Source organism: Drosophila eugracilis, unplaced genomic scaffold (assembly GCF_018153835.1).
Source record: "Drosophila eugracilis isolate 14026-0451.02 unplaced genomic scaffold, ASM1815383v1 contig_670, whole genome shotgun sequence".
NCBI lineage: Eukaryota > Metazoa > Arthropoda > Insecta > Diptera > Drosophilidae > Drosophila > Drosophila eugracilis.
The window spans coordinates 377,319-403,071 of record NW_024573558.1 but is presented as its reverse complement, the minus strand read 5'-3'; the positions used below and the strand labels follow the sequence as shown (position 1 = coordinate 403,071).

General features: G+C 43.8%; 3 protein-coding genes across 5 annotated transcripts in view; all 3 read right to left on the bottom strand.

Moving 5' to 3' along the window:
* Positions 1-25,753, bottom strand: part of LOC108104230 (5-hydroxytryptamine receptor 1) — a 50,202-nt gene that overhangs the window by 17,755 nt on the left and 6,694 nt on the right. Inside the window, exon 2 of one of the 3 annotated variants that reach the window (XM_017210181.2) lies at positions 17,115-17,124. The exons of the other annotated variants lie outside the window; for them this stretch is intronic. The gene's annotated coding sequence lies outside the window, so the exon portion shown is untranslated. The remainder of the gene's footprint in view (positions 1-17,114; positions 17,125-25,753) is intronic. 3 annotated transcript variants of the gene reach the window in all.
* LOC108104232 (coiled-coil-helix-coiled-coil-helix domain-containing protein 10, mitochondrial) lies at positions 4,547-5,069 on the bottom strand. The gene has a single exon (XM_017210183.1). It carries the CDS (start codon positions 4,986-4,988, stop codon positions 4,644-4,646), a length of 345 nt encoding a protein of 114 aa, XP_017065672.1. The 5' UTR covers positions 4,989-5,069; the 3' UTR covers positions 4,547-4,643.
* LOC108104231 (coiled-coil-helix-coiled-coil-helix domain-containing protein 2) lies at positions 7,040-7,703 on the bottom strand. Its single transcript, XM_017210182.2, has one exon. It carries the CDS (start codon positions 7,666-7,668, stop codon positions 7,141-7,143), a length of 528 nt encoding a protein of 175 aa, XP_017065671.1. The 5' UTR covers positions 7,669-7,703; the 3' UTR covers positions 7,040-7,140.

Sequence of the window (25,753 nt, the reverse complement as noted above, 5' to 3'; positions counted from 1 at the left end):
TTTAATATGAATATCTTCCCGTTAAATTGTTTTCTCTGCCTTAATAGCAGCCCATCAAGTGTACGCTATATACTGAGTGTGGGTTCAGCTCAGTTCAGTTCAGTTGGGTTTAGTTTAGTTTTATGCAGTCCAGTCACCCACATCAACATCCACTTTCCCATTTCCATTCCCACCTAAATGTCAGCAAGTTGACGCGGTCTGCCGACTTTATAAAGTCGCTTAAGCATTTTTAATGGACTTTTAAGTTTGCTTTTATTGTTTCATTCGCACTGCTTTTATATGGCCACACTTCATTCTCGTGGATATTTTATATGACAACGTGGATGGATTTATATCGCACTCACTGTTCAGCAATGTCGGTTTGAGATAGAGAACTACATTGGGTTTAAAGGTCACTAAAGTTAATAAGCAAACTTCAAACTACTGTGCTATAATGACAGTACTTGTTCATAGGAGAGTTTACTTAGGTACTCTCTAGGATGTAGGTTATGTCATCATCTTTACAATTGATGAAAAGAATAATTCCCAGATAACATGTATTATTATTGCTTGGAATGAATAACTGACTTTCAGGAGAAACTTCTTAACTAGTTCCTTAGTTACTCTGCATTACCCTTGAGCCACCTTCTTTAAGTGCTAACTATAATATTCAAATTCCAAGAAAAGCAACTCCATTCTGGATTCTTGATTTCAAAATTGAATTATTACTCTTCCTTCTAAGATTGAGTTATCTAAACACCTTCGGCATGTTAATATTGAGTCCATACTAAGTGATTTCCGCCCACTTGTCGTGCCCAACTAAACCGTGATCAAGTTAATAAGTATTTGCCTTGCAATCAGAGATATATATTTCCATAATCAGAAGTAAATAAACTCAAGGCTCCTGCTGCCATTTTCCTTCGGGCGATGAGAGCAAGGTAAATACAATTAACCATAGTTGGGCGATTGTTTCGCTGCCGAAATTTGCTCTGTTCTAATAATACATATTTGATCTACTTATTTCAATCAATGTTCTGTCAACTACTTTTCGGGTATACCCCCGCACCCTGGCATCCTGGCGTGCTAAACAAACTGTCAATCATAGGGAAAATCCCCCGGGGGAAATGTCCTGGGGGCGGCGGCTTTATTATGGAAATTAAATTGATATTTAAGTGACACATTGCGGCGGCGGCGGGGTGAGCAAGATAAATTTCGGCTGACGGCAAATTGTTGGCCCATACGGCCATTGTTAAGGCGAAATTAAATTTTTATGGGCTTAAACTGGGCTCCGCCCGAAAATATGCCTCGCCATCTAATGAAGCAGCTGGCTGATGTGGATGTGTGAGTTTGTGTGTGTGGTCAGCTTATGGCTTCTGGGCTGGCATTTTGGTATTTTGACCTTTCGGCTGTAAGGTTTAATTAATATGCAAATGGACAAAGAGCAGGCAAAGGAGTTGGCCGGGTCATGCTGGCCGGCAATTTAAATTTAGTTCTCCCATCTTTAATGAACTCCGAAAGCTCCCCGAAAGTTGTGTTTCTGAAATATTTATTGCACCGCAACTTGGCCCACATGCTGGAATTACCAACTTTCCAGGGGCCTGGGGCAGGCGAGGTTGTTTTGCCGTTCCCTGCATATTCATGGTGGCTGCTGGCCGCCATTTGCAATTCGAATGCAGTGCATTTCCGGTTTTCGGAAATGCATTTCCGCTTCCGCCGGCCATCTCCATCTCGCCAGCCCTCGCCACAGTTTGCTGCACATCAATTTGATATTTGACAGAAGCGCTCAAAACTAATGCACTTACTGGCCATTCAACCAATTTGGTTACACGACTCTGATACAATTTATTGCACTGCACGCCCCACTGGCCGACCACTTGTGAAATTGATTTGATTTTTATTAGCATTTTATGCGATTTGCCCAAGTGTCCATGGAGCGAGTTTGCCCGGGGAATTAAATTAAACACGTTCAGGTCGGTCGGCCAGCTGAAAGCGTTCCATACACACACACTTTGTGTGGCCAGTGGACCAGGTGGAGCAGGTGGACCAGGTGGAGCAGCCATTTCTCATTGTTTGCCCGCAGCCGGGTTTCCTCGCCTTTCCTTCCTCCTGTGGCCACGCCCCCATGCACACAGAAAACACACGCAGAACACCATACAATACACTGGGAAAAGCCGCAGAGGAAACTGTTAAAATGTGAATGTTTTAAGCAGGTAAATATGTATATGTTTAAATTAAAGAAAGGAAAAGAGGAAAACTCAAGTGAGAAGACGAAAATAAGGATAAAACTGTGTGCAAAGAGTCTGTGGATATTTCTTCCGATACACAGACCTCAATAAAGAGTTAAAACACGGCGGACTCGCAGTCCAATGCTTGTTTGCCATATCGAATTTCACACTTTTCCGCTCGCCCGCTCGCTTCCTCTTCGTCTTCCTTTCCTTTCCTCTGTTCCTTGGGCAGGAAAAGCGTGAAAGAGAACAATGGAAAACAGGAAAATTCAGCGGGCAACAAAAAGAGGCAATCAAGGGAGCACTTTTTGCCGCTGCACTCGTCACCTGCCACTGCAACTGCAAATCCATCTGCATCTGCCCCGAATTGTGTATTGGATTGTGCTGCATCGCCCTTAATGTGTTTTCCCGCTTTTTGCCTGCCTCGCATCATATTTCACATCAGATATGGTTGATGTTGTCCCTTGCTAATGACTGCAGCACAATGATATCGTCAGCAATTCAGGGCTTGACAGGCTACACAAATTTTGGATGCCACTCTCAGTGCTGTAGTTTTGATGGAACTTAATCCTGCACGGAAATGCAGGGAATTAAAATGGTTTTTTCAGTCTGCGTTACCGATTGCAACACAAAACTCACTTCACTTGATTACTGTAAACATTCTATTAGCAACGTGAGTGAAATAATTCCACTATCAATAAACCAAATCATAGTTTTTTATGCTGCACTTAGTTTTCCCACTCGAAAAACTGCGTAGATGGTAGCTTGATGAGAGAAAATTAAATTAGAACTCGAATTCTGTGCAAATGTTAACTGAAATTGGAGCACTGGCTTCCACTTCAAAGCCCCTTAATTGGACGTAATTATGGCTTGACCCGACAGCCATGTCAGATCCGAGCTGCGTTCGACCCGTGTCCGCATCCAAACTAACATTCCCGCCCAGTTTCCGCTGACCGCAACGGGAGGTCCGTGCTGCCAGAAGCAGCCTTCTGGTCTGGATGTGTCATATCAGCGGGAGCGGGCCTGCAGGAAGCCCTCTTTAAGAGCGTGTGAGCCGGCCAAGTTTTGAGTACATAATAAATATTTATTAGGCCCGCTGCTGCCGGCCAAAAATTTAATTTGTTTTCATTAAGCCCGACAAAGCGCTTAAGACAGCTGCAAATATACAGTCGACCTTCCTGGAGTGCAATTTGGGCTTGACTCGTAAAAATTAAGAGGCAATTGCTTTAAAACTTTAATGACTTCACAGCATTTGGTGGCAGTCACTCATTCGTTTGGTTAGAAAACAGAAGTTAATCAATATTCTTGAGGTCAACTTGAATTGATTTCATTACCTTTAGCTATCAAAATAACAAAATTTAAAGATAGAAACATAAGATCGAGAAAATATAATGAAAGCCTCCTTAAGTCAATGCCAAACTGTTCGGGTTAGGCAGGTCTGACTGTTGGGCTATAGGCATAACTCCCTCTAAGGAGTTCGCCGCTGGAAAAATATGCTTGAAATTAAAAAGGGTATTCTCTCTGGGGTCCTCGATGTCAACGTCGTCGCCTTGACGTGGCCAAAAACATTTCGCTGGCTTAATTGTGCGCAAGCCAAGCAGATAAAAAACGAAATGAAAAAGTTTGGGGCTCACGGAAAAATAAAAAGATGGAAAAACGCGCAGCGCGAAACAAAAGCGCTCAAAGCGAGGAGAAAAGCGCGTTCAACGCCAAAATCGCTGGATGGTGGGTAGGTGAGGGATGAGGGGTGGACAGGATGAGTTTTTTGGGCGGCGGCGAAGTAACATAACAAAACAAAATTAAAGTAAATATGCGCCCGGATCCACAGACAAAGTAGAAGGGCAAACAAAGCCGAGATCCTGACAGGGGTCGAGCGACAGGAGAGACAAGGATGTCGGTAAACAAAATCACAATTAACTGAGAATGGCGAAAAATAACAGCGCCAAAGGAGCAGCGAGCATGTGACAATGGAGCCGCTTTAAAGTGGCGAAAAAAGGGGGTCGCCCAAGGACGAAGGACCTGTCATAAAGCATTTTAATTGCGCACCCACATCGCCTGGACTTGATTGGAAGTGCTGAAGTCTATTCAAATTTGACCCAAGGACAAAATGGAATATTTAATGATTGGAAAAGGGTTTTCGGATCCTATATGGGCAGATTATGGTGACAATGACATGGGAACGGAGCTCTATTTAATTTGTTGTAAGCAGTTTGGTCCTCATTATCCTTGATGTATCTCAGGAGTCTAGGTTGGAGAAAGTAACCTGTGCTTCTTAACAATAAGCAGGAGTCCTTATGTTTCTTGACATCTTTGTTTCATCCACCAATATTAAAGAAGAGATCTCAAAGATTAATATTTAATAGGTCAGGAGGCTTAGGAAAACTTTCAAATTTTACAAAATGAGTTCTTCTCTTAAAACCGGAACGAGATTTTTGCTTTCTAAATATTATGCTGGCGATGGCAACGTCGCATAGCATCGTTGAACTCCTTGCACGCATTGAGATCGTCTTTATCCTCGAGGCACTTGAGGAACTGCTTCATTTCCGTGGCGCAAGGACCTTCCTCAACCAAGTCACTGTGGTGTGGCTGCTGACCTCGCCCCCTGAACAATCCGGTTATCCCAGTGCCAATCGCGTGACCGACAACTGATCCTGCTGCCACGCCTGCAGCATGGGCGGCCACATCCTTGAAGATCATCTCCGAACTCCGGGTGGAGGGCAGCATCACTGGCAAACGGTTGGTGGTGCTGGGCTTGGCAGAAGCGCTCCTTTGTCTGCGTGGCATTTTTTCGACTTTTTACGTATATTTTGAGCTCTACAAAAATTCAGACTTCTTTCCAAAGTGAAAGTACAATTTCGAATGACTCCTCTGAAGCTATGAGGCTGCTTTGAAGGCTAGTTCATAAACTCCAGGCCTGCCCAGGGGATCCGCTTTTCAGCTTTGTCAGCTAATTTATATTGCATTGCCTGCCGGGTAATTGCCAAGCGCATGCCACAGCGCCACCTGGCGGCCACCTCCGTGCAGCAAGGACGAAAAAAGTATTTCTAATTTGTTTTCCCTTTTTCACTTTTTGCGTTTGCTTTTCCCATTTCCCGCACTAATTACGAACACATAATGAATTTGTCGGCAAACGCGAAAGGTATGAAAGCAAAACAAATACACAACTCCAGCTGGTTTCCCTTTGAAAATTTCCCCAAGGAAGGGGGTAATCTGGTGGTGGTGGCATGTAGCCTTCAAAGTACACTGTCAAAAAGAGGACATTCAAAATAAACTACTTAAAAAGGAAATCCATCACCCATATACGAAACTTTCAATGGGCATTTGATAACGGACAACTTGATTTCGCCCTTAAATACGACTTAAATTTATACAAAATTGCAAATTTTCCTCGTTTTTCTTTCTGTAGTTTGTTTTTGATGTGTGTTTTTCACCAGTTTTTCCACCATTCCATCGAGTTAAATATGCGAAAGCACTTGAAAAACATTAACAAAAAGCATCTTAAATTGTTCACCAACTAGGGAAGCCGCATAGGAAATTAGCCTGCCCAAAGAGTATTTGGAAAAGCGAGTTCTGGTACTTCTGCTATTCTACAAAGTCAATCCGCTTTCCTTTTAGAGAGTGCAGCGGAAATGCTTTAATTGGCTGGGAACATGCTAAAGTTCGGTTGACTATTTTTGCCTTTCGGAGGAAAAGCGAAAACACAGCGGCAATTAGGCGAACGGGCAAAAGTTTGGGCCTAATTCGAATTAGTCAGTGGCCCATATGCAGAATTTTGGCAGCGAGTTCATGTGGCAAACGGAATATTTCATTAAATTATTGCCAACCGCAGAAAGCCGAAGGCAGACCCTGCTGCAAATGCCACTTGATTGATGCTGATGCTGAATTTCATGTTGTTGAGTGGGAAAGTCCCCTTCTATTTCAGTCCATGTTAATCAGCAGTATACAATTTCCACTCACTCTGCTCTGAATATTCGAGCAAATTATATTTGCTCGCTGAAAATTCTCCGCCCGCCTGACATGTGAACAAATGTGACAGCAGCTGAGGCCCCTTACGGCTGCGAAAGAGATAGTCTACGCAATGCTAATTTCATTTTGTTTATTGTTTTGGCTACAACTTAATTGGCCCAACTCTCGATTCGTTCCCGGCAAATGTTTATAAATCAATCAACATCAATAATGTTTCGGCAAGCAAGATGGATGGCCTGGAGCCCTGGGATGAGCTGTGGATCCGAGTTCTTGTTGGTGGCTGCCCGCATAACGCCAATTAATTTGCTTCTTCGAAGTCTGTTTTTATACCCTCTCAGGGTATTGCTCGCCAAGAGCGATTTCGAAGGAAAAGACTCAATTTTTAAATCGACTTTATCTTTCATTTCTTTTATTCATTATTTAATTTATTCACTGATTTAGGAATCTAAGACTTTCGCCTTCTTTGCCAGACTCCTCAGACTCATTTTTTGCATTATTTTACCAAATAGTTAAAAAAACAAATTTTTTAGTAACTAAAGACCCAAATATTGATTTTTTATCATTATCTGAAAAAAAAAAATTTTCGACAAATTTCGATTTTTTGTAAGGGGTACCATCATCATTTTTTGCAAAAAATTGAAATTTTATTTTTTTATTTTTTTAATACAATTTCGTAAACAATGGGATTAAGAATACAAAGCGGTATGAGTTTTCATATTTCAAACTTTTTTTTCTTCATTTCTTTTGGAAGAAAATCTCGCATGTGGGGCCTAAAATTAAGCATTTGGTGGTTTCGCTGTCGAAACTGAGCCAAAAGGTTCAAATAACTGGGAATTATATCACAACTCTATTTGTTAAAAACGGTTTTATCCAAAAAAGAATGAACATGTTTTTATTTGGGCAATCTATTTGAAATATGGGAAGGAAATCTTATCCGTTAGCCTCTTCCGGTAGGGATTTTCTTATAGTCTCAGACATTGTAGCGCCGACGGCACTGCTGCATTGCCTCGTTAAAGTCCTTGCAGACGGAGATGTCATTGGAGTTTTCCTCGGTGCACTTGAGGAACTGCCTCAGTTCGAAGGCACAGGGGCCATCCTCCACCAGCTGTGTTTTATGTGAGGCGACTGATGCGGCTGAAGCTGCAGCTCCCACAGATTCTTCCTGTCGAGTTTCCTCCTTAGCAGGAGCAGACTGGCCACGTCCTTGGAACATCCCGGTGAGTCCTGCGCCCACAGCATGGCCTACGGCGGATCCCGCTGCTACTCCAGCCGCCGTGGTGGCCATGTCCTTGAACCGCTCTCCCGTTGTAGGACCCTTGGCCTCCGCCGCAGGAGCAGCAGGAGCAGCTGCTGGCAGGGTCTCCTTTTTGGGCTGCTGCACCGCCGGAAGATCCTTGCTGCTACCACGAGATGGCTTTGTGGCGAAGACATGGCTGCTCCGACTGCTCTGTCGGCGCACCGATCCTGAGGATCTACTTTCGGAACGTTGACGAGGCATATCCAGGGAAATCGAAAGACGGACTTGCTTTTGCTTTGAAAGCTGAATTTAGAATGACAAAGTCTGACTTTTGACCTTTCCAAAGTCAACGGCGCGGCCAACTGATGTTTCATTTTCCCCCAAGGAACCCACTTGAACTCTGCCCGCTAATTTGTATTACCCAGGAGTCACGGGAGCTAATTGCATTGTGCACGCCACCAAGTGACATATTACATTATCTCTCATTATTAAGCTCTGTGCTTTTGCAGTGATGAGAATTTTACCTCTAGTGGGAAAGAATCTCTGGGGTCTAGCTGGCTAGTGTTTGTTAAGCAAATAGGGATGATTTTTAAAAGATTTTTACACAGCTGATATAGTTTACCCTTTGCTGAAAGGAGTTCGATAGGCGTTTCATTACTTTTGGCAGGCACTTCCCCTGCCAGAAGCTGCAATATATGTAGTTTGAACACAAACTTATGGCCCACTTGCGGAACGAGATGAAATGTGCGGGAGATATGCGGATTTCATTTGCATTCACGATGCCTCTGCGGGCTGTTTGCCATATATTCCATTTGCTGGCTGCTGTTTGCCGATCTGCGACAGCCCGAACTGGCACGCTTTCAATTTGGAACTGCACTTGAGTGGCTGGATGGGCGTGAGTTTGCATAGTTGAGCTGATTGCACTTCGTGCAAATTGGGCGTCGACGGCCGCAGTGCGTATGATTAATATGGGCTGGAAGTGGGGAAAGTCGGCTGATTTCTGGCACTCATTTGCATTCCCAGCAATCGCTCAAAACCTAATTCACGGCTCGCAAGTGGCTCTCAAGTGCTTCCCATTACAACCACCTCCGATATCCGACTACCTACACCAGCAGTATGCCTCAATTACTTCAGCCATTTTCACCAAAGCTGTCTGGCTCTGGCCGTTTGAAAAACACAATTAAAGTCGACTCACCTGCTCAGCTAGTCGACCATTCATAACTGCATGGAGAATCGGCGGGATCTAGGATCGAGAAAGGGAATGGGAATGGCGAATGGCCAACATTTCAAATGCGGTAAATTACAGTTAACGATTTTGTAGCCCAGCAATTTGCTTTATCTTCAGATGTCTATCTACGGTTTGTAAATGTATTTCCACGTAGCTGCCCCGAACAGCGTTTGTTTTGCATGTCAGCCCATGGCTTCTATCCGCACTACCAGCCGCAGGTCTGGGCCACCTTCTCTGGTCATTGGCCAGAACTAAAGCCAGACCCATTGTGGCCGGCACTTTACACTGGCAAAATCCAAGAGCTTAACTCTATGATAATGCAAGGATTAAGATGTAGGGCTTATGTAGGTTGATAGATGGTAAGTTTTTAAAAGACTCAAAAAGAAAGAAATCCGAACTTTTGGGCATTTAAATCTGGTTATTCCCAGGTACATCTATATTTTACTCTAATCACTTGATTCCTGCATTTTTCCCAAGTGTGTGTTTGCGGCTAACAAATGTAGGAACACCGCCATAAAGGTGTTGAAATAACTGCTGCACCGTTGAACCCGGCTCCTTTGTTTGCCTTTCCTCGGAGGCGCTTCTTGGGCTCGATTGTTACGGCGTTTTATGGTTATTGTGTCGGGGGCGCAATGCAAATTGCCGCCACATAATTATGTCGCAGTGGGGGAGGGGAATAGTACATATACTATATATACTATGTATATACGGAATAGACCAACTGGACTTGCAGTTACTATGGCGAAATCAGTGAGACTTTGAGGCTTCAGGCATCAAAGTTTCGCAATTGAACGGAACGTTGTGGTTTTTACACACCTGGACAAGTCCAACTTTTCCATGTCTAATTAGCAAGCGACAGTAACAGCAGTTCCAGCAAACTAATTTATATAAAAACTCGCTTTGGCCTGGCAATCAAATAATAGAAATGAGAACTTTTAATTTGCCAACGCCCTGACAGATCACGCAATGGAAACACGGAAAACTCCGGGTGAAAGCCACCGGATAGAAAGCAAAAACTAAAGTTGCTCAGACTTTTACCTCAGTTAAATCAGTTACTAATTGCATTGTCCTCGGCTGGCGATAAGAAAGCAATTTCAATTTACCGACGTCGTTGTGGCAATCGATTGGGGCAAACAGCTGAGTACGGCTTCTACCTTGTGTTATTATCGACTTAAAGAGAGATGTGAAATATTTAAAAGAAATCCCACTAAGACTTCCCAAATACATAAGGAAATACAAGCATGGATAAATTGATTCAATCTTTCAGTATTTCCGAGCACTTTGCTGTAGAACTGTGAATGGTGTCCGGTATCTTGATTTTCCCCCTACAAAGGGTTTTTCCGCAGAACTACTCCATTTTGCTTTCATCAAGTGTCAGGCTGCAGTTCCTGCTCCTTGACTAATGATCGCGTGCCAATGCAATGGCAATCTGCCATTTCAATAGTGCAACTTCACGCACGTACTTCCCATGGGACAGGCAAACAAATGAATTTGGATTTCAGAGGGCTGGCGCTCTTTATAAATGGGCGGAGGTCAACGTTTTGCAGCCATTTTTAAGCTTAACGAACGGCGTCCTGATTACACCATGAACTCCGCTTGCCTATTAGCTGGCCCCAAAAATTAATCTGGAAATTAATGAGTGCACTTCAGGGCTGGGAAGATGCAAAAGGCTTCTTTGTGTGGACCTCGCAACTTCGTAATGTGCAGATTAAAATTTTCGCGGGCTCTTTCTGCTGAGTTTTCCACTTTTCTGCTTTATGAAGTGAGCGGCGCGAAAAGTTTCAGTGCTTAAGCAGCCGCAAAAGAAGTTTTTAATGAAAATAAATCATGCGCACACTTTGCCGCCTTCGAAGGCCTTCCAGGAGCAGGGCCAGGACTTATCGCCCGGGAATAAGCCAAGTCGGAGTCCCTTATGCCAACCTACCACGCAAGGCAACTCCAAAAAAAATTTATGGACCTGCTCCAGTTGACATTCGATATAAATCAGGTCGCTGCAATTAGGGAGCGGGTAAATTGGACCGGATCACGAGAGACAGTTGGCCCAGAACTATCGTTTTGAGGACCCAATTCGAAAATGGCTCCCAGAAGGCCTGCGGTGGACGAATCCTCGCCCATGGAGGGCTACTGGCCACAGGTGTTTATTTAATTAATTTACATAAATCACCTGGGTGCAAAGGCCACACACACAAATGCCCTTGCATTTAATAAGTAATTAATTTTAAATCAGCTTATTGACCCAGCAGCTAGGCCGGGCCTAAAAACTGTTTACACTAATTAAATGACACAGCTGCAGAGCAAATAAATAGAGTTAAGCCCATATTTATGTTGCGGTCCGCCTACGTGGCGTATGCGCAATGTTGACAATGAACTCGCATTGTTGGCCCAAAGCAAGCCAGTCGGATTATCTAGCAAATGTCTGCTTTAGGAATTTGGAAACAACACCTTTAAGAGTTGCTGGCATTTTTCAGAGGCCCTAACTAATTGCTACAAATTCCTCACTCGATTGTCTGCAGCGAACAAATTGCGCTCTGGAAAATAAATAATGCATGGTTAAGGAAAACGAGGGGGACATGCAAATAATGGCTGCCTCTTTCCACCTGGCAAATCACTTTGAGTTATTGTATTTAGCCTTCAACATTTCCCGGCAAGGCAAAATAAATATTTTAAAGCCTCGCACCGCCTCGTGCCGTGTGCCGAATGCCGCCTCACCTGCAAAAGGTGTCCAACAGCCACGCACTTTGGGCGATGATTGATATGGCTTTTGGGGAGGAGCGGGGGTCGCACGGGGCACATTCCCCTTTCCAAACACCGAACACGTCGAGTGTCAAAGTTTTTGTGCGCGCTTAGCGCATTTGATGAATTGTTAAAAGAAAATCGCGCGTATGTGTAAACATTTTGGTCTAGAAATTCGTGAGGGGCTGGATCGAACTTATATATATCTGAGTATGTGTGTGTGTATACCCTTCTGTGTCTGGGTAAAAATCAACTGTAGTACCAGCTATAAGAAAGAAAAAGCCTGGCAAAGCTTTTGAAGCCGCCGACGAACAAACGGCGGAAGCCCAAACAGCTGCTGATGATGATGGCGGTTGCTGTCGGCAAACAGAAAAGAACCGAGTAGGGGAACATCAGGCTGTACTGACTGGTTAATACCCTTCGAAGGCACTGCCCTTGACAGCGAAGATAAAATCTATTAAGCTATGAAGGGGACAAGAAGCCTTCAAACTGTTACCCTTCAAACTCAAGGTTTTAAATTAATGTCAGTGAACCGAACTTAAAGAGAATTTAAACTAAACACTAGAAACTAAATTTTTAGGTTAAAGAGACTCATCAGCTAATTTGTTTGGCCTTGACAATTTCCGTGAATCATTCCTAATGCTCTGGTGGATGGTACCTGGGAAAATTGAAAAGGTAATTTTCAGACTGAGTCATTCGCGCAGACATTTCCATGGTACTGCAGCTAAAATTAGTGGGAAATGTTTATTTACTTAGTGCTAGTCATAGTATTGTTCGAGGCAAAGTTAGGGTATGCCCATTCAGATACGGCAAGGCAAGGCAAACTTTCTGCAGGCTCTTCACTTTTAATCTGTCTTAGAGCGACTAATACACGCACGAACTTGAGCAAATATATGCATATGTGAGCTGTCATTCCCCCGAAGAAGAATCCCCGGGATTCCTGGTATTTACTCGGATGCTGCGTGGGCACCTAATCCTTGTCAGAGAAGCCACATTTGGCCGGGCGGGAAATGGAACGACACTACACACATCAAATCATCAATCACATGCTTTGGTGATTCATTGATAAGCTTCTCCCCCGGAGGACGCGCCAGGGGGTCCTCGTGGCAATCATGTTAATAATGCCGCAAGATGTCGGCCAGCCATTAGCCTTCGCCATTAGGCTTCCATTTTGCCGTTTCATTTTCCCGGGCAATTAATTTAAAGAGCTTTAAAGCAACTGCCGCACGGCATCGCAAACAACAATAAAACTCCCGAAATGAAAGGCTGGCAATGCGATTTTTGTTTATTTTGATTTTGGAAAATCAATTTTGAATTTGTTGTTTATTTTTGATGTGGTTATCCGGCCAGCAGCCATTGGCGTGTAAACAAATCGAGCGCTTTTTTCGCAGATGCCACTAACAGACAGGCTCTGTTTTTTGTGCCTGCTCGCGAAATAAATATAAAAGCCGTATGAAAGGCAAATATTCGTGCGGAAAATATATATTAAAAGCCGCGAACGGGTGTGTTTGCGCCATTAGTGTCACAAGTGTAATTGTTTTTTAATCGCATTGATAGCGCCGCGCAGGCAGCGAATTCCACACACGAAATTATTTCGAGTGTGTGCTAAAACCACTTGAAGAGCGCCAAGAGCTTTGAAAGTGACCCAAAAAAACAAAAACCCGCCGAGAGTGCTCATGTGCAAGTGGGTGTGCGTTAATGCTCATAAACAAACAAAGACAAAGGAAAGTGGGTGTCGAGGGGCGGGGGTGGGTGTCGAGTGGGAGGTAGCTGGAGTAGTAGGAGGTGGGCGGTGGACGGTGGACGGTGGGCGGAAGTGAAAGCATTCGACTCGAGTTGTCTACTCACACACAAAACTAAAAAGCTGCACACCAAAATGGCGATAAAAAATTTACATAATGGCTGAAGGAAAACATGAAAGCAAATAGTGGCAAACCTGCATAAGTGACTGGCAAATGGCAAGTGACACTCGGAAAACGGAAAAGCCAGCCAGGAGTGATGGGGGAAATGAAGTTACCTATGCAAAGCAAAGGTGTTTGGAGGTCAAGCCAGCTTAAAGCAACGTCGTTTGACAATATTTGAGTTCTAAATAAACCACTCAAGGAGAAGTTCATGATTTTATATGATTCATAAGTAAAACGGATAGAATCTTTCAAACCTTTGTATCTGCAGATATAGGAAATAAATCAGATATCTTTATTTTCCATAGCAACAAGACTTCTTCGAAATAAAACTCTAGTACCAGAGGGACGACAGAGGAAATCCGTTTGTAATCGAAGTCGCCTCTAATGGCTCCACTTGCACTGTTCTGCTAATGGCGCCTCCACTTAGTTCCTTGGCTTTTGTGCTCAAGACAAGGACTGTTGCAAAATGCATTATATCAGTTCTGCCTGAGGCCCGCCGCCCAGCTTATATCCTTGTATATACTGTGCATATATAGAGCACCGTGTAGGGAGAGAGAGCGGTTCCCAGCTGCCCGGGGATGGATTTTAATAAGCAGAGGACGAGGAGGCCAACACGAGGACCATCACTGTAAAACGTGCCACAAGCACCACAATGTAAGATTTGATAAAAAGCCATAAAAAGCAGAGCTGGCAAAACTTAAGGCCAAGACTATAAAATAATAATGAAGTCAATTTCAATGATGTTGCTGTGGCCGAAACAACAAAGCTTAACTCGATCCCAACCCCTGACCCTGGAAACGTTTTCGTTATATTGTTATTATTGCTGCTTCGGACAGCAAAGGGCAAACTGGGGAAAAAAGCAGCCAACAAACAAACAAAACAAAAGCCTCACGTCACATCATTTCCTGCAGCGATTTTCGTGTCTTGCCTTTGACGTTCCCTTAAAATTTTCCTCTTTCCCTCTTTTATGGCAATTAGCTTATGATTTTCATTGTTATTGCCGATACAAACCAGCCGCCCATAGTTTATTTAATGGTACACGTATGTAATTTATGTGGACAAAAGTAAACAACTTTGTCATTAAATGGGTAATGGACTAGCTGGCGAATAGGGAGGAGGAACCTCGAAAGTTCCCTGAAAGTATTGCCTAAGCTGTCGTTTTCCCAGATTGCTTTTCCTTGGCGTTTCCAGCGTATTCAGCAAACTTTTGGCAGGGCCCCACTTAAAACTTGACCACTTAAAAGTTGCCCAGAATGCATAATACCATTTAAAAACCTCCAGCCACCTGGTGTTCCACTCCACCCTCGCTGCTCCACTCTATTCGCCAAGGACAACGACCTGCCGGCCCATTAACAACTGTCTTGTATCGCCAGGGATGCGTTCAATTACAATACCTAATTCGCAGCTAATCCCGGAGCATGTTTCCGCTCTAATTGGTCGCTGTTTTCGAAGGGAAAGTGGAAAATGCTAAATGGAAAGCAGAACGGAGAAAGGCGAGAAAGGCAAAGGGCTGCTCTTTTCGCACACCTTTCGGGCCAAATCAAAACACACTCCTGAGTGCGTAAGCGTGTTAGTGTCAAGCGGCTTATCTATTATCATTTCGTTGAATTTTGAATGGGCCGGTCGAGAGCAAAGTAAACCTTTGTCTGTCGTTCGTCTGGGGCTTCATTACGCTTGATTTCTTGTGCCCCCAACAGGCACACACCCACCCATTCGAGGCGTACAGCAAAATAGCTCTTTGTTGGTCGTCCTTCGTCAGGGGGGAGCAACTCTTCGGCTTCCTTGTCCTGGCGTTATAATGCCTTGGTCCTGGACGAAGTCATATGAGTTCTACACTGAGGGGAAAAGTTCCCAAGACCTCAAATATGATATAAAAATGTATATACTTAAGTAACCATTATATTTAATAGAAACATACATAGATGTTAATGGTATTATTGATTTAATAGGGCCATGTAGATCCTTCACAAGTTTAGGATCGAGTCCTTGATATTTTTATTAGTGCACTCAGGTAAACAATGAGTCCGAGGAAGGCGTTCTCTCGTCACTTGTTCGAGCTGTAAGTGCAAGGACAGACATTCGAGCAGCGTGCCGACGACAGGATGTGGTCACAGGATGCGAGCAGTGCGCCCAAGGACTTGGAGCTGCAGTCGAGTGACCAACCCAATGACTGACACCACTGTAAACACCCGAGGGGCCGGGCAGAGGGTCCTAGGTAAACACACAGTCCCGGCCACATAATGAACTGACTGCCGGGGGTGGCCCACCTGTCCTTTTGCCAGCAACCAGCCCCACCTGTTGATGGAACAGCTCCTTCCCGGCCTGTCGCACAAAAGCGAGCAACACTTTTTGCACATTTACCAAGTTTATGCAATTTACACAAGCCCGTCAACAGTCACACGTCTCGTTGGGTTCCCTTTTCCGTTTTTCCCGTTTTTCCCGTTTTCCCATTTTAGACCCTTTAAGCCATTTAAATGCCCTACTTCCCAGCCCCACCCAGCCATTCTGCCGCCTTTATGCACACACTGTGCTGACCACAAGCGTTTCGGTCTGAATAATTGACCAACAGACAAAAGCAGCAACAAAAAGCAAAAATATATGTACAAAAACGTACGGAGAGAAAGAGCGGGACCGCAGCAAAGCGAAGCCCGGCAAGGACTGCGAAAAAACAAATGAATAAACAAAATTTATGAAGCGAAACCACAGAGTTAAGCGTTGTCCAGCTTGTGATTTAAACTTGGCCAGCAACGTGGAAATCCCTTCATATATCACTGCTAAGAATAACGAGGTCCCTAAACATGAGGTAACCGGAAGCATATGTTCCATCTGGACTCATCAAAATTATCCATCAAGGTGGAACAGAAATGTGGTTGCCACATTCACCAACGGCTGAGGCTTAAGGTCAAATTAAATATTCCTGGGAAATATGGTTTCCTTTGACAATATTCTTTGGAAATTTCAAAAGAAAGCTGAACGTAAAGATATTTACCTGCAAACTTATCTTAACTTTCCCTTAGCTGTAAATATTGTCCTTACATTTTCAAATCTATTTACTTTTTCCTTCTATTTAAATTAAAAACTAATCAAATGAGTTCATCAAAGGAAAGGAAATAAACGTTTTTATATTTTTAAATGCAAAGAGTAAAGAGAATGTTTTTAAATGTTATTTTTCGGGGTTTCTTCCGAGAACTTCCATTTACGAAATAAATTTTAGCAAGTAAATTGAATTTGTTTGAGGAAAGGTGGGAAAACACACTTACAGGCCAACAATGAGCTCCTCGAAATGTATTTCTAGCAAAATAAATAAATTGAAGTGTTTCTCACTCACCAACTCGGACAACTGAAATCATCGAATTTGTCCATCAAGGTGTACAAATATTGCAGGTAAACATATTTCTGCTTCATATTCGGCCAGTTGATAACAAATGCCGTCCGAAGAGGACCTCTGCCAGGCACGTAACTAATTTATTTATGTATTTCTTAGTCGCCGCATTCACACAAAGGACCCTCGAACTGCCACTTTTTCCATGTCCTGGCCACAGGCACATTAGCCGCAACGGATGTTGGCCTTTTCATGCTCAGTTGGGCACAAAGGAGCGAGGTTTTTGCCTCGAAATAAGGGAATGGCTTTCGGGCAAACAAGTGGGCAGTTCAACTGAACGACTGACCAACTGAACGACTGACCGACCGAACACAAATGTCAATAAATTCATATGAAGTTATCTCTTCCAGACAGCTTAATGCCTTTTTTTATGGCCTAATCTAGAGTCAAATTTTTCTGGGGCTTCGCCCGAGTGGCATCCAAGTCCCAAACGGGTCCATAGTCAAATTCACGGACTCACCTCGTTCAATCTGCAAAGAAATGAAGGTCCAATCATCGGATTATTAGAAAGTGGCAAACACTGGAGTATCTATGGCAACTATCCCACATATGCTGACTGCTGCTGTCGGCATTTGATGAACCCAATAAAGGCAAACACGAAGTGCCACTCAGGCCCAAAATGACAGCCGAAACGTAGAATAAAATTGAGGGGCCTGGGGCCTTTCAAGGAGTATCTTATATTGAATCTCGGCGACCCGGGATGGTACTGCACATACACAAGATTAACGCCGGGCTGCAAAGTGGGTCAGAGTGTCGTGTTTGACACGGATCCGGGACTCGGAGTGAGGGCGTACTTGTGCCTAGTCACCTGGCCCCCACCTGCCTCCAATGTTTATTTTAAGCCAACAAATATCTGCCTCTCCAATTGCATTGCATTTCGGCTGTTGCATTATTTATAGTATTTCGTGCTTTATTTTTTATGCCGGGGCATACGTGATTTTGCATAAATTCCCACACCCTGCCCCCTTGCTCACTTCTCCATTCCGCTTTCGGCTTAGCTTCCGTTTTCTTTTCCGTGCTCCCCGGATTTTTTCCACTCCGGACCCGGATTTGCATTCGCCGCCGTGCACATGGAAATCGCTTGGGCCCCGGATCCGGAGTTCTTTTATTATTTATGCGTCGGCTGCCACGGCAGACAAAAATTGCTCGAATAAATGTACTGGAAACGAAAGCGAAAACGAAAGGCGATAATAAATAAATGGAAGCCCAATAAAGATTGAGCGATACTTTCGGAGCATCGCAATTAAAGAGCCAACTTTAACCCATTAAACGCTTAAGCGTATTATCTTTAAATGCCTTTGGCCCTTGGAGTTCGAATGGGTTGCTGGGACATGACTTTCAGTTTTGTTGCAAAAAAATCATACAAAATCTTTTCACATTTTAAAGTCAGCTCCGATAAAAAATTGTCTCCAAGGCTTAATTTTAGTGGAAGGCTAAAAAAAGAAAATACAAAAAGATATCAGCATTTTCTGACAGCTTAAATTTCATTTTCAGTTTTTATCTTTGTTTAAATAATTCGCTCTATTTAAAGACTTTATCATTGTCCTAACAATCGATGAATGAATTTCGTGGAAGTTTTTCGCATTGGTCCCATCAATATTAATAACCTTTCTCGTTCTTATCGATAGTCAACTTGAATTGACCTATTATAGGGTTAATGTATTCCCTTCCACTCTCTACTTTAGACCACTTCCCTGACCTTTTACAGACGCCTTAAATTAGGACACAAATCAGATTCGCACGTCACCGGGGGTTAAGCAGGTTATCCAGGTGCTGTGCCAACATTTGCAGGTGCTGGCCGGGCCAAATTGAATAACATACGCAGCGCCTAAGCGCACAGGACAGACCCCCAGATGAGGTGAGGGGTTCGGGGGGGACTGGACGTGGGCGTGGGCGTGTTGGGAGCTGTCTTCCATGTTTATCAGCGCATAAATACTAAAGCAAATGTACTGTTAACTCGTATTTCCCACACAAAGTGTGAATGGAAACAGGTGGAGCGAGAGTGTGTCGGCGAGTCGCTGCATTAGTGTGGTTTTAACCACCTTAACCTAAAGACAGGATACAAACTAAAGAGAAGACCGCATTGCCTGAGCATTACGTAACCTGAAACGCGACCAAAGTTAAGGTACAAGCGATGCCCTGGCTAACTGGAAAATTGTGTAAATAAACAGTATTAAATTTTCCGCTTGACGGCTAATAGAACGGCGGACGGACACGCAGCCCCAGTTGCTGCCGCAGAGTATCGATTCCCCCGGATAACTCGAGCCCTCGGGGGAACGGGACTGCCAGTTGATAGAGCTGAACTCTACTTCTAACTAAATTTACAACAACTTAAGCCATAAAAATTGAAACGATAGCCGTAAAAATAAGGCTACATCAGCGGCTAACACTTCGAGAAACGACTAACTTTTAATCTCAATTTGGGGATTTCTACTGAGATTGATTCTAATCCATAATTAGGTTTTTTTTTTTATTAGGTTTTACCTTAGAACCTTACCTTACCTTCAGAAGAATAAATAAATTATATAATTTTTAAAGTGAATTCAAGTTTTTCGATCTGTGTAGCTCCCGCTTTCCCTTCACTCCTGCCCACTCTATATATTTCCTTATTCTCGGCTATCTGCTACCCAGCAGGCAGGCCATAAGGTGGGCGTCCTTGGGGGGAAGGGGTTTTTGAGGGGGCGTGGCAAATGCTGATGCTGCGTCTTGGTTGGGCGCCACTTAACGCCACTGACAGCAGGTCTCGTTCCCATTTCCCCATTTCTTTTCCATGCAAAAGTTCATTGGGGGCCACAGTTTTCTTTTCCTTTCGCCTTTCCACGTTGTTTTCCTTCGGGGGGCCAGGCATTTCGGTAACTTCAGTGGCACGGAGCAGACGAAAAGTTTTCCTTGGTGTGGCCACGAGGTCGAGTTTCCAGATGAGCCAGCATTTCCCATACTCCCAGGCTCTCCAACTCTTCTCCACAAGTGACGTGTGGAGGTGTTCGCTGCTGATGTGTGGCTCCATCTTAATTTGCGCTAGATCCTCGAAAAACAATTTACAGAAAGCTCTTGAAGGTAAACGCATCTTAAAAGGAAGTGAGACAATTTAAGGAGACTTCAGGTTTTTCGACTTTCTAATGAGAGGGTTAATTCAAGAGTTTCTTTGCTGTAACTTAAGATTTATCCAATGACTTTAATTGAACTCCAGAAAATGAATGTGCTTTAAGTTTTTGAACTCTCTGCTTGGTATAAAAGTTCTTCCTTAAGCACTCCTTACTGTGGCGCACAAAATTTAAATCAGGCCCATCTTGCCTGCTTTCGGGCGCACACGCACACGCACACACAGTGGGGAGTAGAGAAATGCTTTTCACCGCCTACCCACACACACTCACTTACACCCACACTTCAAGAGCGAGCTCTTCAGACACGCATATGCAAGGACTTAGTTTTAACCCGGGGCTATCAAATCTTGTAGCTGACATTTATGCGAGTCTAAGTTCTATTAACGTACTCCCACCGAGCTCTCTCCACTGCACAAGTGTGTGTGCGTGTTTCGTTTGCCATTCACCGCTTGCAGGAGTGTGTGTGAGTGGGGCAGTGTGTGCGTGTTGACATTGATTGCGTGCGTGTTGCTGACAGTTGTCCGTACAAGCTTAATGGCTGTGCGATTTTAATTGAATAATATGCAAGCCCCTGAGCCGAACCTCAAGCTTCCCTGCTCTTGCTCAATCCTCTATGCTCCTTGCTCCCTATTCCATCCCCATGGAATCCGTAGTCCTTCCCTCCAAGACAAACAAAGACGAACCCAACCAGTTGGAGTCATCGGGGTCTCGTGCATATGACATGGGGCCGTGTTTACTTTGACTCCGACTCGGTCGCCCGCCCACTTGCTCTGCTTTTCTTGGCCCTCACTAGCCGTGTCCCTGCTGGCCAAGATTTAGTAGCGCCATAATTGTCAATGGGCCATTAGGACGATGTCCTGGATAGCCTAGCCCCCTGCGGTTTTGTCAATCACTCAGCCGTAAGCCTCAGAGATGGCAGCGTGATGGAAATCATTATTATTGCTTTGGTACACCAGGAATTATTTTGTTATTGATTCGGCTAATAAATCAGAAAAGGGCTGTAAGATGCGTTACTCATAGAAATCTTGATCTAACATTTTTAAAAATAAACCTGAAAATGAAACCCCAAAGTATGAAATGGAAGACACTTTTTATTACTGTGTAAAAGGAAATAATTCGAATCACAACTTTTGCCTCGGTCACGCAGTCATCTTTGATTCGTCGATGATTATGAAGTTGGCCGGACAGACTGTTCCACATATTTTTATTGACATCGAAGGCAAACAAAGCGGAAGTCATCTCCATCTCCATCGCCAGCTCACCCCACCTCCCCATCTGTCTCCATCCGAATCCATTATTACTTTGCGGATGCGTGCGGGAATTATGCTCCCATGAAAAATCGATAAATTATTGTGTTTAATGTATACATGGCTCGTCTCGTATTATTATGAATTACTGCCGGACCAGCGGCTTCGATCTGACAGGTCATGCGTTAAAGTTGACTTGGCCGCCCGACGCAGGCATTCCAATTAAAGCCGGCCCACCTCCTGGGCAAATATTTGCGATGTTTGTGTTTCGGGAGCCATAAATTAAATTAGATTTCAATTAAACGTTTGCCACAAACAAATATCAAAGACAATTAGTTGCTGCATACTTCCGAGTCCGGAATAATGTCGCAAACTAAAGGCGGGCGACTCCCCCACCCGACTCTCACGCTCTCAGGCAGATCAGAGGCCGAGAAATTAATTTGCAGCAAAGTCCTTCGCATACAGAGCCAAGAAAGGGGGACTTGCACAAAAGACAGATGCAGTTCAGGCAGTTTGGTTCCTCACGTTCGAAGCATGAGCTAGCAGAAATGTCATTCGGATGGCAGCTCAAAATATGCAAAATAAAATAAGAAAATCCAGGACGAGGGGCCACCGACAACGTGAACATGTAGAAAGAAATTGAAAACGGAAGGAAGCACAAAACGAAGAAAGCAGGAGCAAAAAACAAACAAGCGCATGACATGCAAAACAGGCAAACAAGCAACGAGGCTCCGGGGAAAATGTGGGTGGCGGTGGGTGGCTTGATGGTTGGGTGGGGCCACCACCCAGCAGGGAACAACTGAAAATGCGCTGATAAGCGAGGCGTGCTCACCGGAAGCAGCAGCACTGTACGGAAAAATGTCACCCGAATTGGGGAGTTCTCTGTTGAGTTTTGTGTGTATTCAAATGGACAAAACTAACAAGTTGCTTGATTAGTTGGCTTTATGATATCTTTAAACTTGAGCTATTTATAAACACAAAATCTTAACTTCAAGTATCAACAATTTCCCTCTGTGCATCTGCGAGAAAACAGCTAAAAGAAGCAGAAACACTGAGCAAAGTAGCAGAGAGGGGGAAAAGACACCCAGATAGACAGAAACACACATAGCGAGACTCTAAAATGGGGGACTGACAAAAAATTGAGTAAAGTGCCCATAGCCGGGGCTTATACCCTCTCCCCTGGAGAACGAAAAATAGACATGGACACCCTGAATGGAGACTACTTTCCGTCTGCTTAGCATAACTTAAACTTTTGAAATATTATCCCAGGATTTGTCCCCCCCAAAAAGAACCTTACATGGACACGTCAATGGAGCGCTTTATCACGTATTTTCAGAGATAGCTTAAAGTGAGTCTGGGAATAAAAAAGGAATGTAACATCTATTGTTAGCAAAGATCGTTAAATAGCTGTTTATATGCTAAGAATAAATAAAATACTGTTGCCTTAAAGCTAATAGAGATCGAAGTTAGTTTCCCAGCTACACCTTTAACCCCCCGAGGCATTGAAACTCGAATTTAGGCCAGGGAAGCCCAATTTGCCGGGTAATTTCATTGTGTGTCTGAGTTCCATTCAAACTGCACCGCAGAGCAATTAGGCCCAGATTTTGTATAGGGCATAGCGAATAAAGCGCACGTAGAACTGCGCGAATTCCTAAATAGCAGAAGGGCATTCGTTGGAAGGATGCAGGACTTTGGGAGGTGGGCTTTCTGGTGAATTTCAGAGGGTGGCCAGAGCGAAAGGTGGGAACTGGAGGCTCGGGACAAGGACAGCAGCCGCAAGCTAAATGTCGTTGCAAGTGCCAGTGCAACAGAACTCGTTGTAGGACCAAGTCTTTTCTCTTTCGGCCAAGAGGACACCCCCCTTGTTGCCGGTTTTAGGAGCCCTGGCTGGCACGCGCCAATTGATGCGTTGAATGCTCATAACGAGGTGCAATGCACAGAAAGAAATCGGAGCTTTAACCTTATTTTCCAGTGTGGTATAAAATAAATAAAAATAATTTAGTACCAAAGGGTTACTATCAAGGTAATACGTAGTGAGGCTACAAGTAAACATTTTATTAATTTCAACTTTCTGTAGCTATATTTCTGCGAGTGCAGCAGGTGAATAGTGGCCCTTCGGGCAAGATGGCTGTTGCGCGGGTGCCGCTGAAACAATGCTGAAAATCAATAAAAACCATTAAAATGCAGCCAAGGCTGACGGCGCCAAGGAATGTGAAGTTCAAGCAGCAAGGTTGAGGAGGGGGATCCACACTTTTCATACTTTCCGGTTGCGTGATTGGAGTCACCCCTGGAGTTCTGCCCCCGTTTATAAATAGAATCCAATGGCATAATTGGAGACGCCGCGGTTTGCCTGCCGAATCGATGCCAAAAAGCAGCCTGCAAGGTCGCGGCAAAAAGTGGTGTTGAAAATTCAGGACAAAAAATACATTAAATTTATGGCATGGAGCTTGTCGGGCTGCATGAGTTATGTGCGAGGAAACCTGACGACGCACACGAATGCAAATCGGAAACTAAATTCGCAGGGAGATTTATGTGACACACTCACACACACACACAGCCCAGTGGGTAGAAGCCACAGAAATATGCGAGGAGCTTGCTCAAAATGTTCCACAGAAAATTACAAATATTTAAAATTTAAATTTGCAATAAATGTGAGGTTTACATTTTGCAGTTTACCACTTCCGTAAGGCGGCCGGTGAAAACTTATCAAACTCACTTCCTGAGTGTAAAATTTAATATTTCTGCCGCTTTCCGCAAAAAAGTGCAAATTCGTGTTTGCATATTCAGTTCTGAGGCACTCGGAGAGCATTCGCACTGACCACAAAATGCATTCGATTAATAAATAAAGCCAATTTGCATACCCAAAGCCGGGACTCCGCAGCCGTATCTCTGGGCCACGGAGCCCATCAATCATGCAGAATGTTTTGGCCATTTCACATGCATCAGCCACACCCGGATACACTCTAATATGCATAGACAATTTTCAGATACTGCCACACACACACAGCCGAATGGAAAGGTCGGCTTTTATCTCGCCCGGCTGGGTTCTCTCTCTGGGCTCTCGTCACCGAAATAGTGCAGATATTTTCATTGAGCTGGCGCTTAAATTAATTGAAGAAATAAATATCGCATATTTGGGCCAAACCGTGCATAAAGATTATGTTCGATTGATAAGCTTGCCGAACGAAAACCAATTGAACAGCCCAACATGCCAGCCAGCTTTTCGACAGAAAAGATACCAGGGACTAGAATTTATTTGCTCTTTGGCCCAGTTTAATTTGGAAATAAATAAGCCCCGGGTATATGAACTCATTGCGCGGCTTATTAACCCAACGAAATGTCGGTTTTATTTATGCGCGAGACCTTTTCGCTTTCGAATGCAGGCTAAATATGGCTGGGGAAAATTAGCTGGGAAATTGGAAAACGCTGCGCGAATGTAAACAATTTGTTATGGCCAAATAATGGCAACAATATCACTGTTTTATGAGCGCGAATAAATATTTTCGCACTTCGTATTTATGCGATTTAACCATTAAATGATTGAATGGGTTAATGGGTTCCCCGACAGCCTCTGTAAACAAGGCCCGCGGTCCAAAAGTTTTCCACATCAACGCTGACGGTTAACAGCGTTTGAATAAATCATCCTGCATCTGCCGTGAATAGTCAACCGATTTCAATTACCGTCCTCATCGAATATTTATAAATAGTTATTCATTTATTTTTAGCATTGTGTCGTTGACTTTTATCCAGCCCGTTGGCAACGCGCAGCGAAAGGCTCGTTGCTCGTTGCTCGTTGGTCGCTGCTCGCGGTTTTCATTGTTCGCAATGAACTGATATTACGCATACGCCGCTTTCGACGCAGCCGATAAATAAGTAATTAAAGCGCCTAAATAAATAATTACGCCTACATTAATGTCGGCTGTGGGCGTTGTCTGCATACCGAAACCAGCAGCCCATCTGCAATATTATACCCATTAGCCCTCACCCCAGAACACAGTTAAGCAGATATATTGCAGTTCGGGGGGAAAGGTATACTGTTACCCTGGAAACATTCAATTTGGATTTATAAATAAATATTTACTTATCCTGACACAAAGAAACAGATGTATATTAAACCAATTTGAATGCAGTAAATCAAAGATAGGGACTGGAAAATATTTATAATTTACTTTAATATTCGTATTTCATTTCGGATTAAAGATTAATAAGGCATTGACTATATTTATTTGTAAGACTCATAAGCCCATTGATATTGTCTGTGCCAAACAGCCTTCGAATTGGGTGCTCGGGCATTACAGACCGCTATATAAACACAATCTATGGGGCAGCCAGCATTAAGCACATAAGGAAATTTGGCACTTAAGGCCAAACAAATCACGAAGCCATTAATTTTTATTAACAAAATCTCGGCTGAGCAGCTCCGAAAGTCAAGAGCTAAGCGCCGAGATTTGACCAGCGGAAAAAAGCACCACATGCAGGCCTTTTGATAGGGAAAAGAATCGAAATGAAAGCGAAACTGCGAAACACAAATAGAAAAGAACTCGCCATGAAACCCACGAAAATGTGAGCTTATCAGTAACGTAATTAAGCAGCGATAAAGTACCGGCACGCCCCCTGCCGCCCCCTACTTTTCCCCTATTTTGGTTTTTTTAGGGGAATGATGAGTGGGACGAGCGATAAGCACGGGCCTTCTTTTTCTCTGTTTAGCCCCAATGAGCATAGTTTATATCAATTTAGATTTGAATTTA

Coding starts and splice junctions, on each gene's coding strand:
- LOC108104232 (XM_017210183.1), bottom strand. CDS start 4,988: ATGCCACGCAGACAAAGGAGCGCTTCTGCCAAGCCCAGCACCACCAAC.
- LOC108104231 (XM_017210182.2), bottom strand. CDS start 7,668: ATGCCTCGTCAACGTTCCGAAAGTAGATCCTCAGGATCGGTGCGCCGA.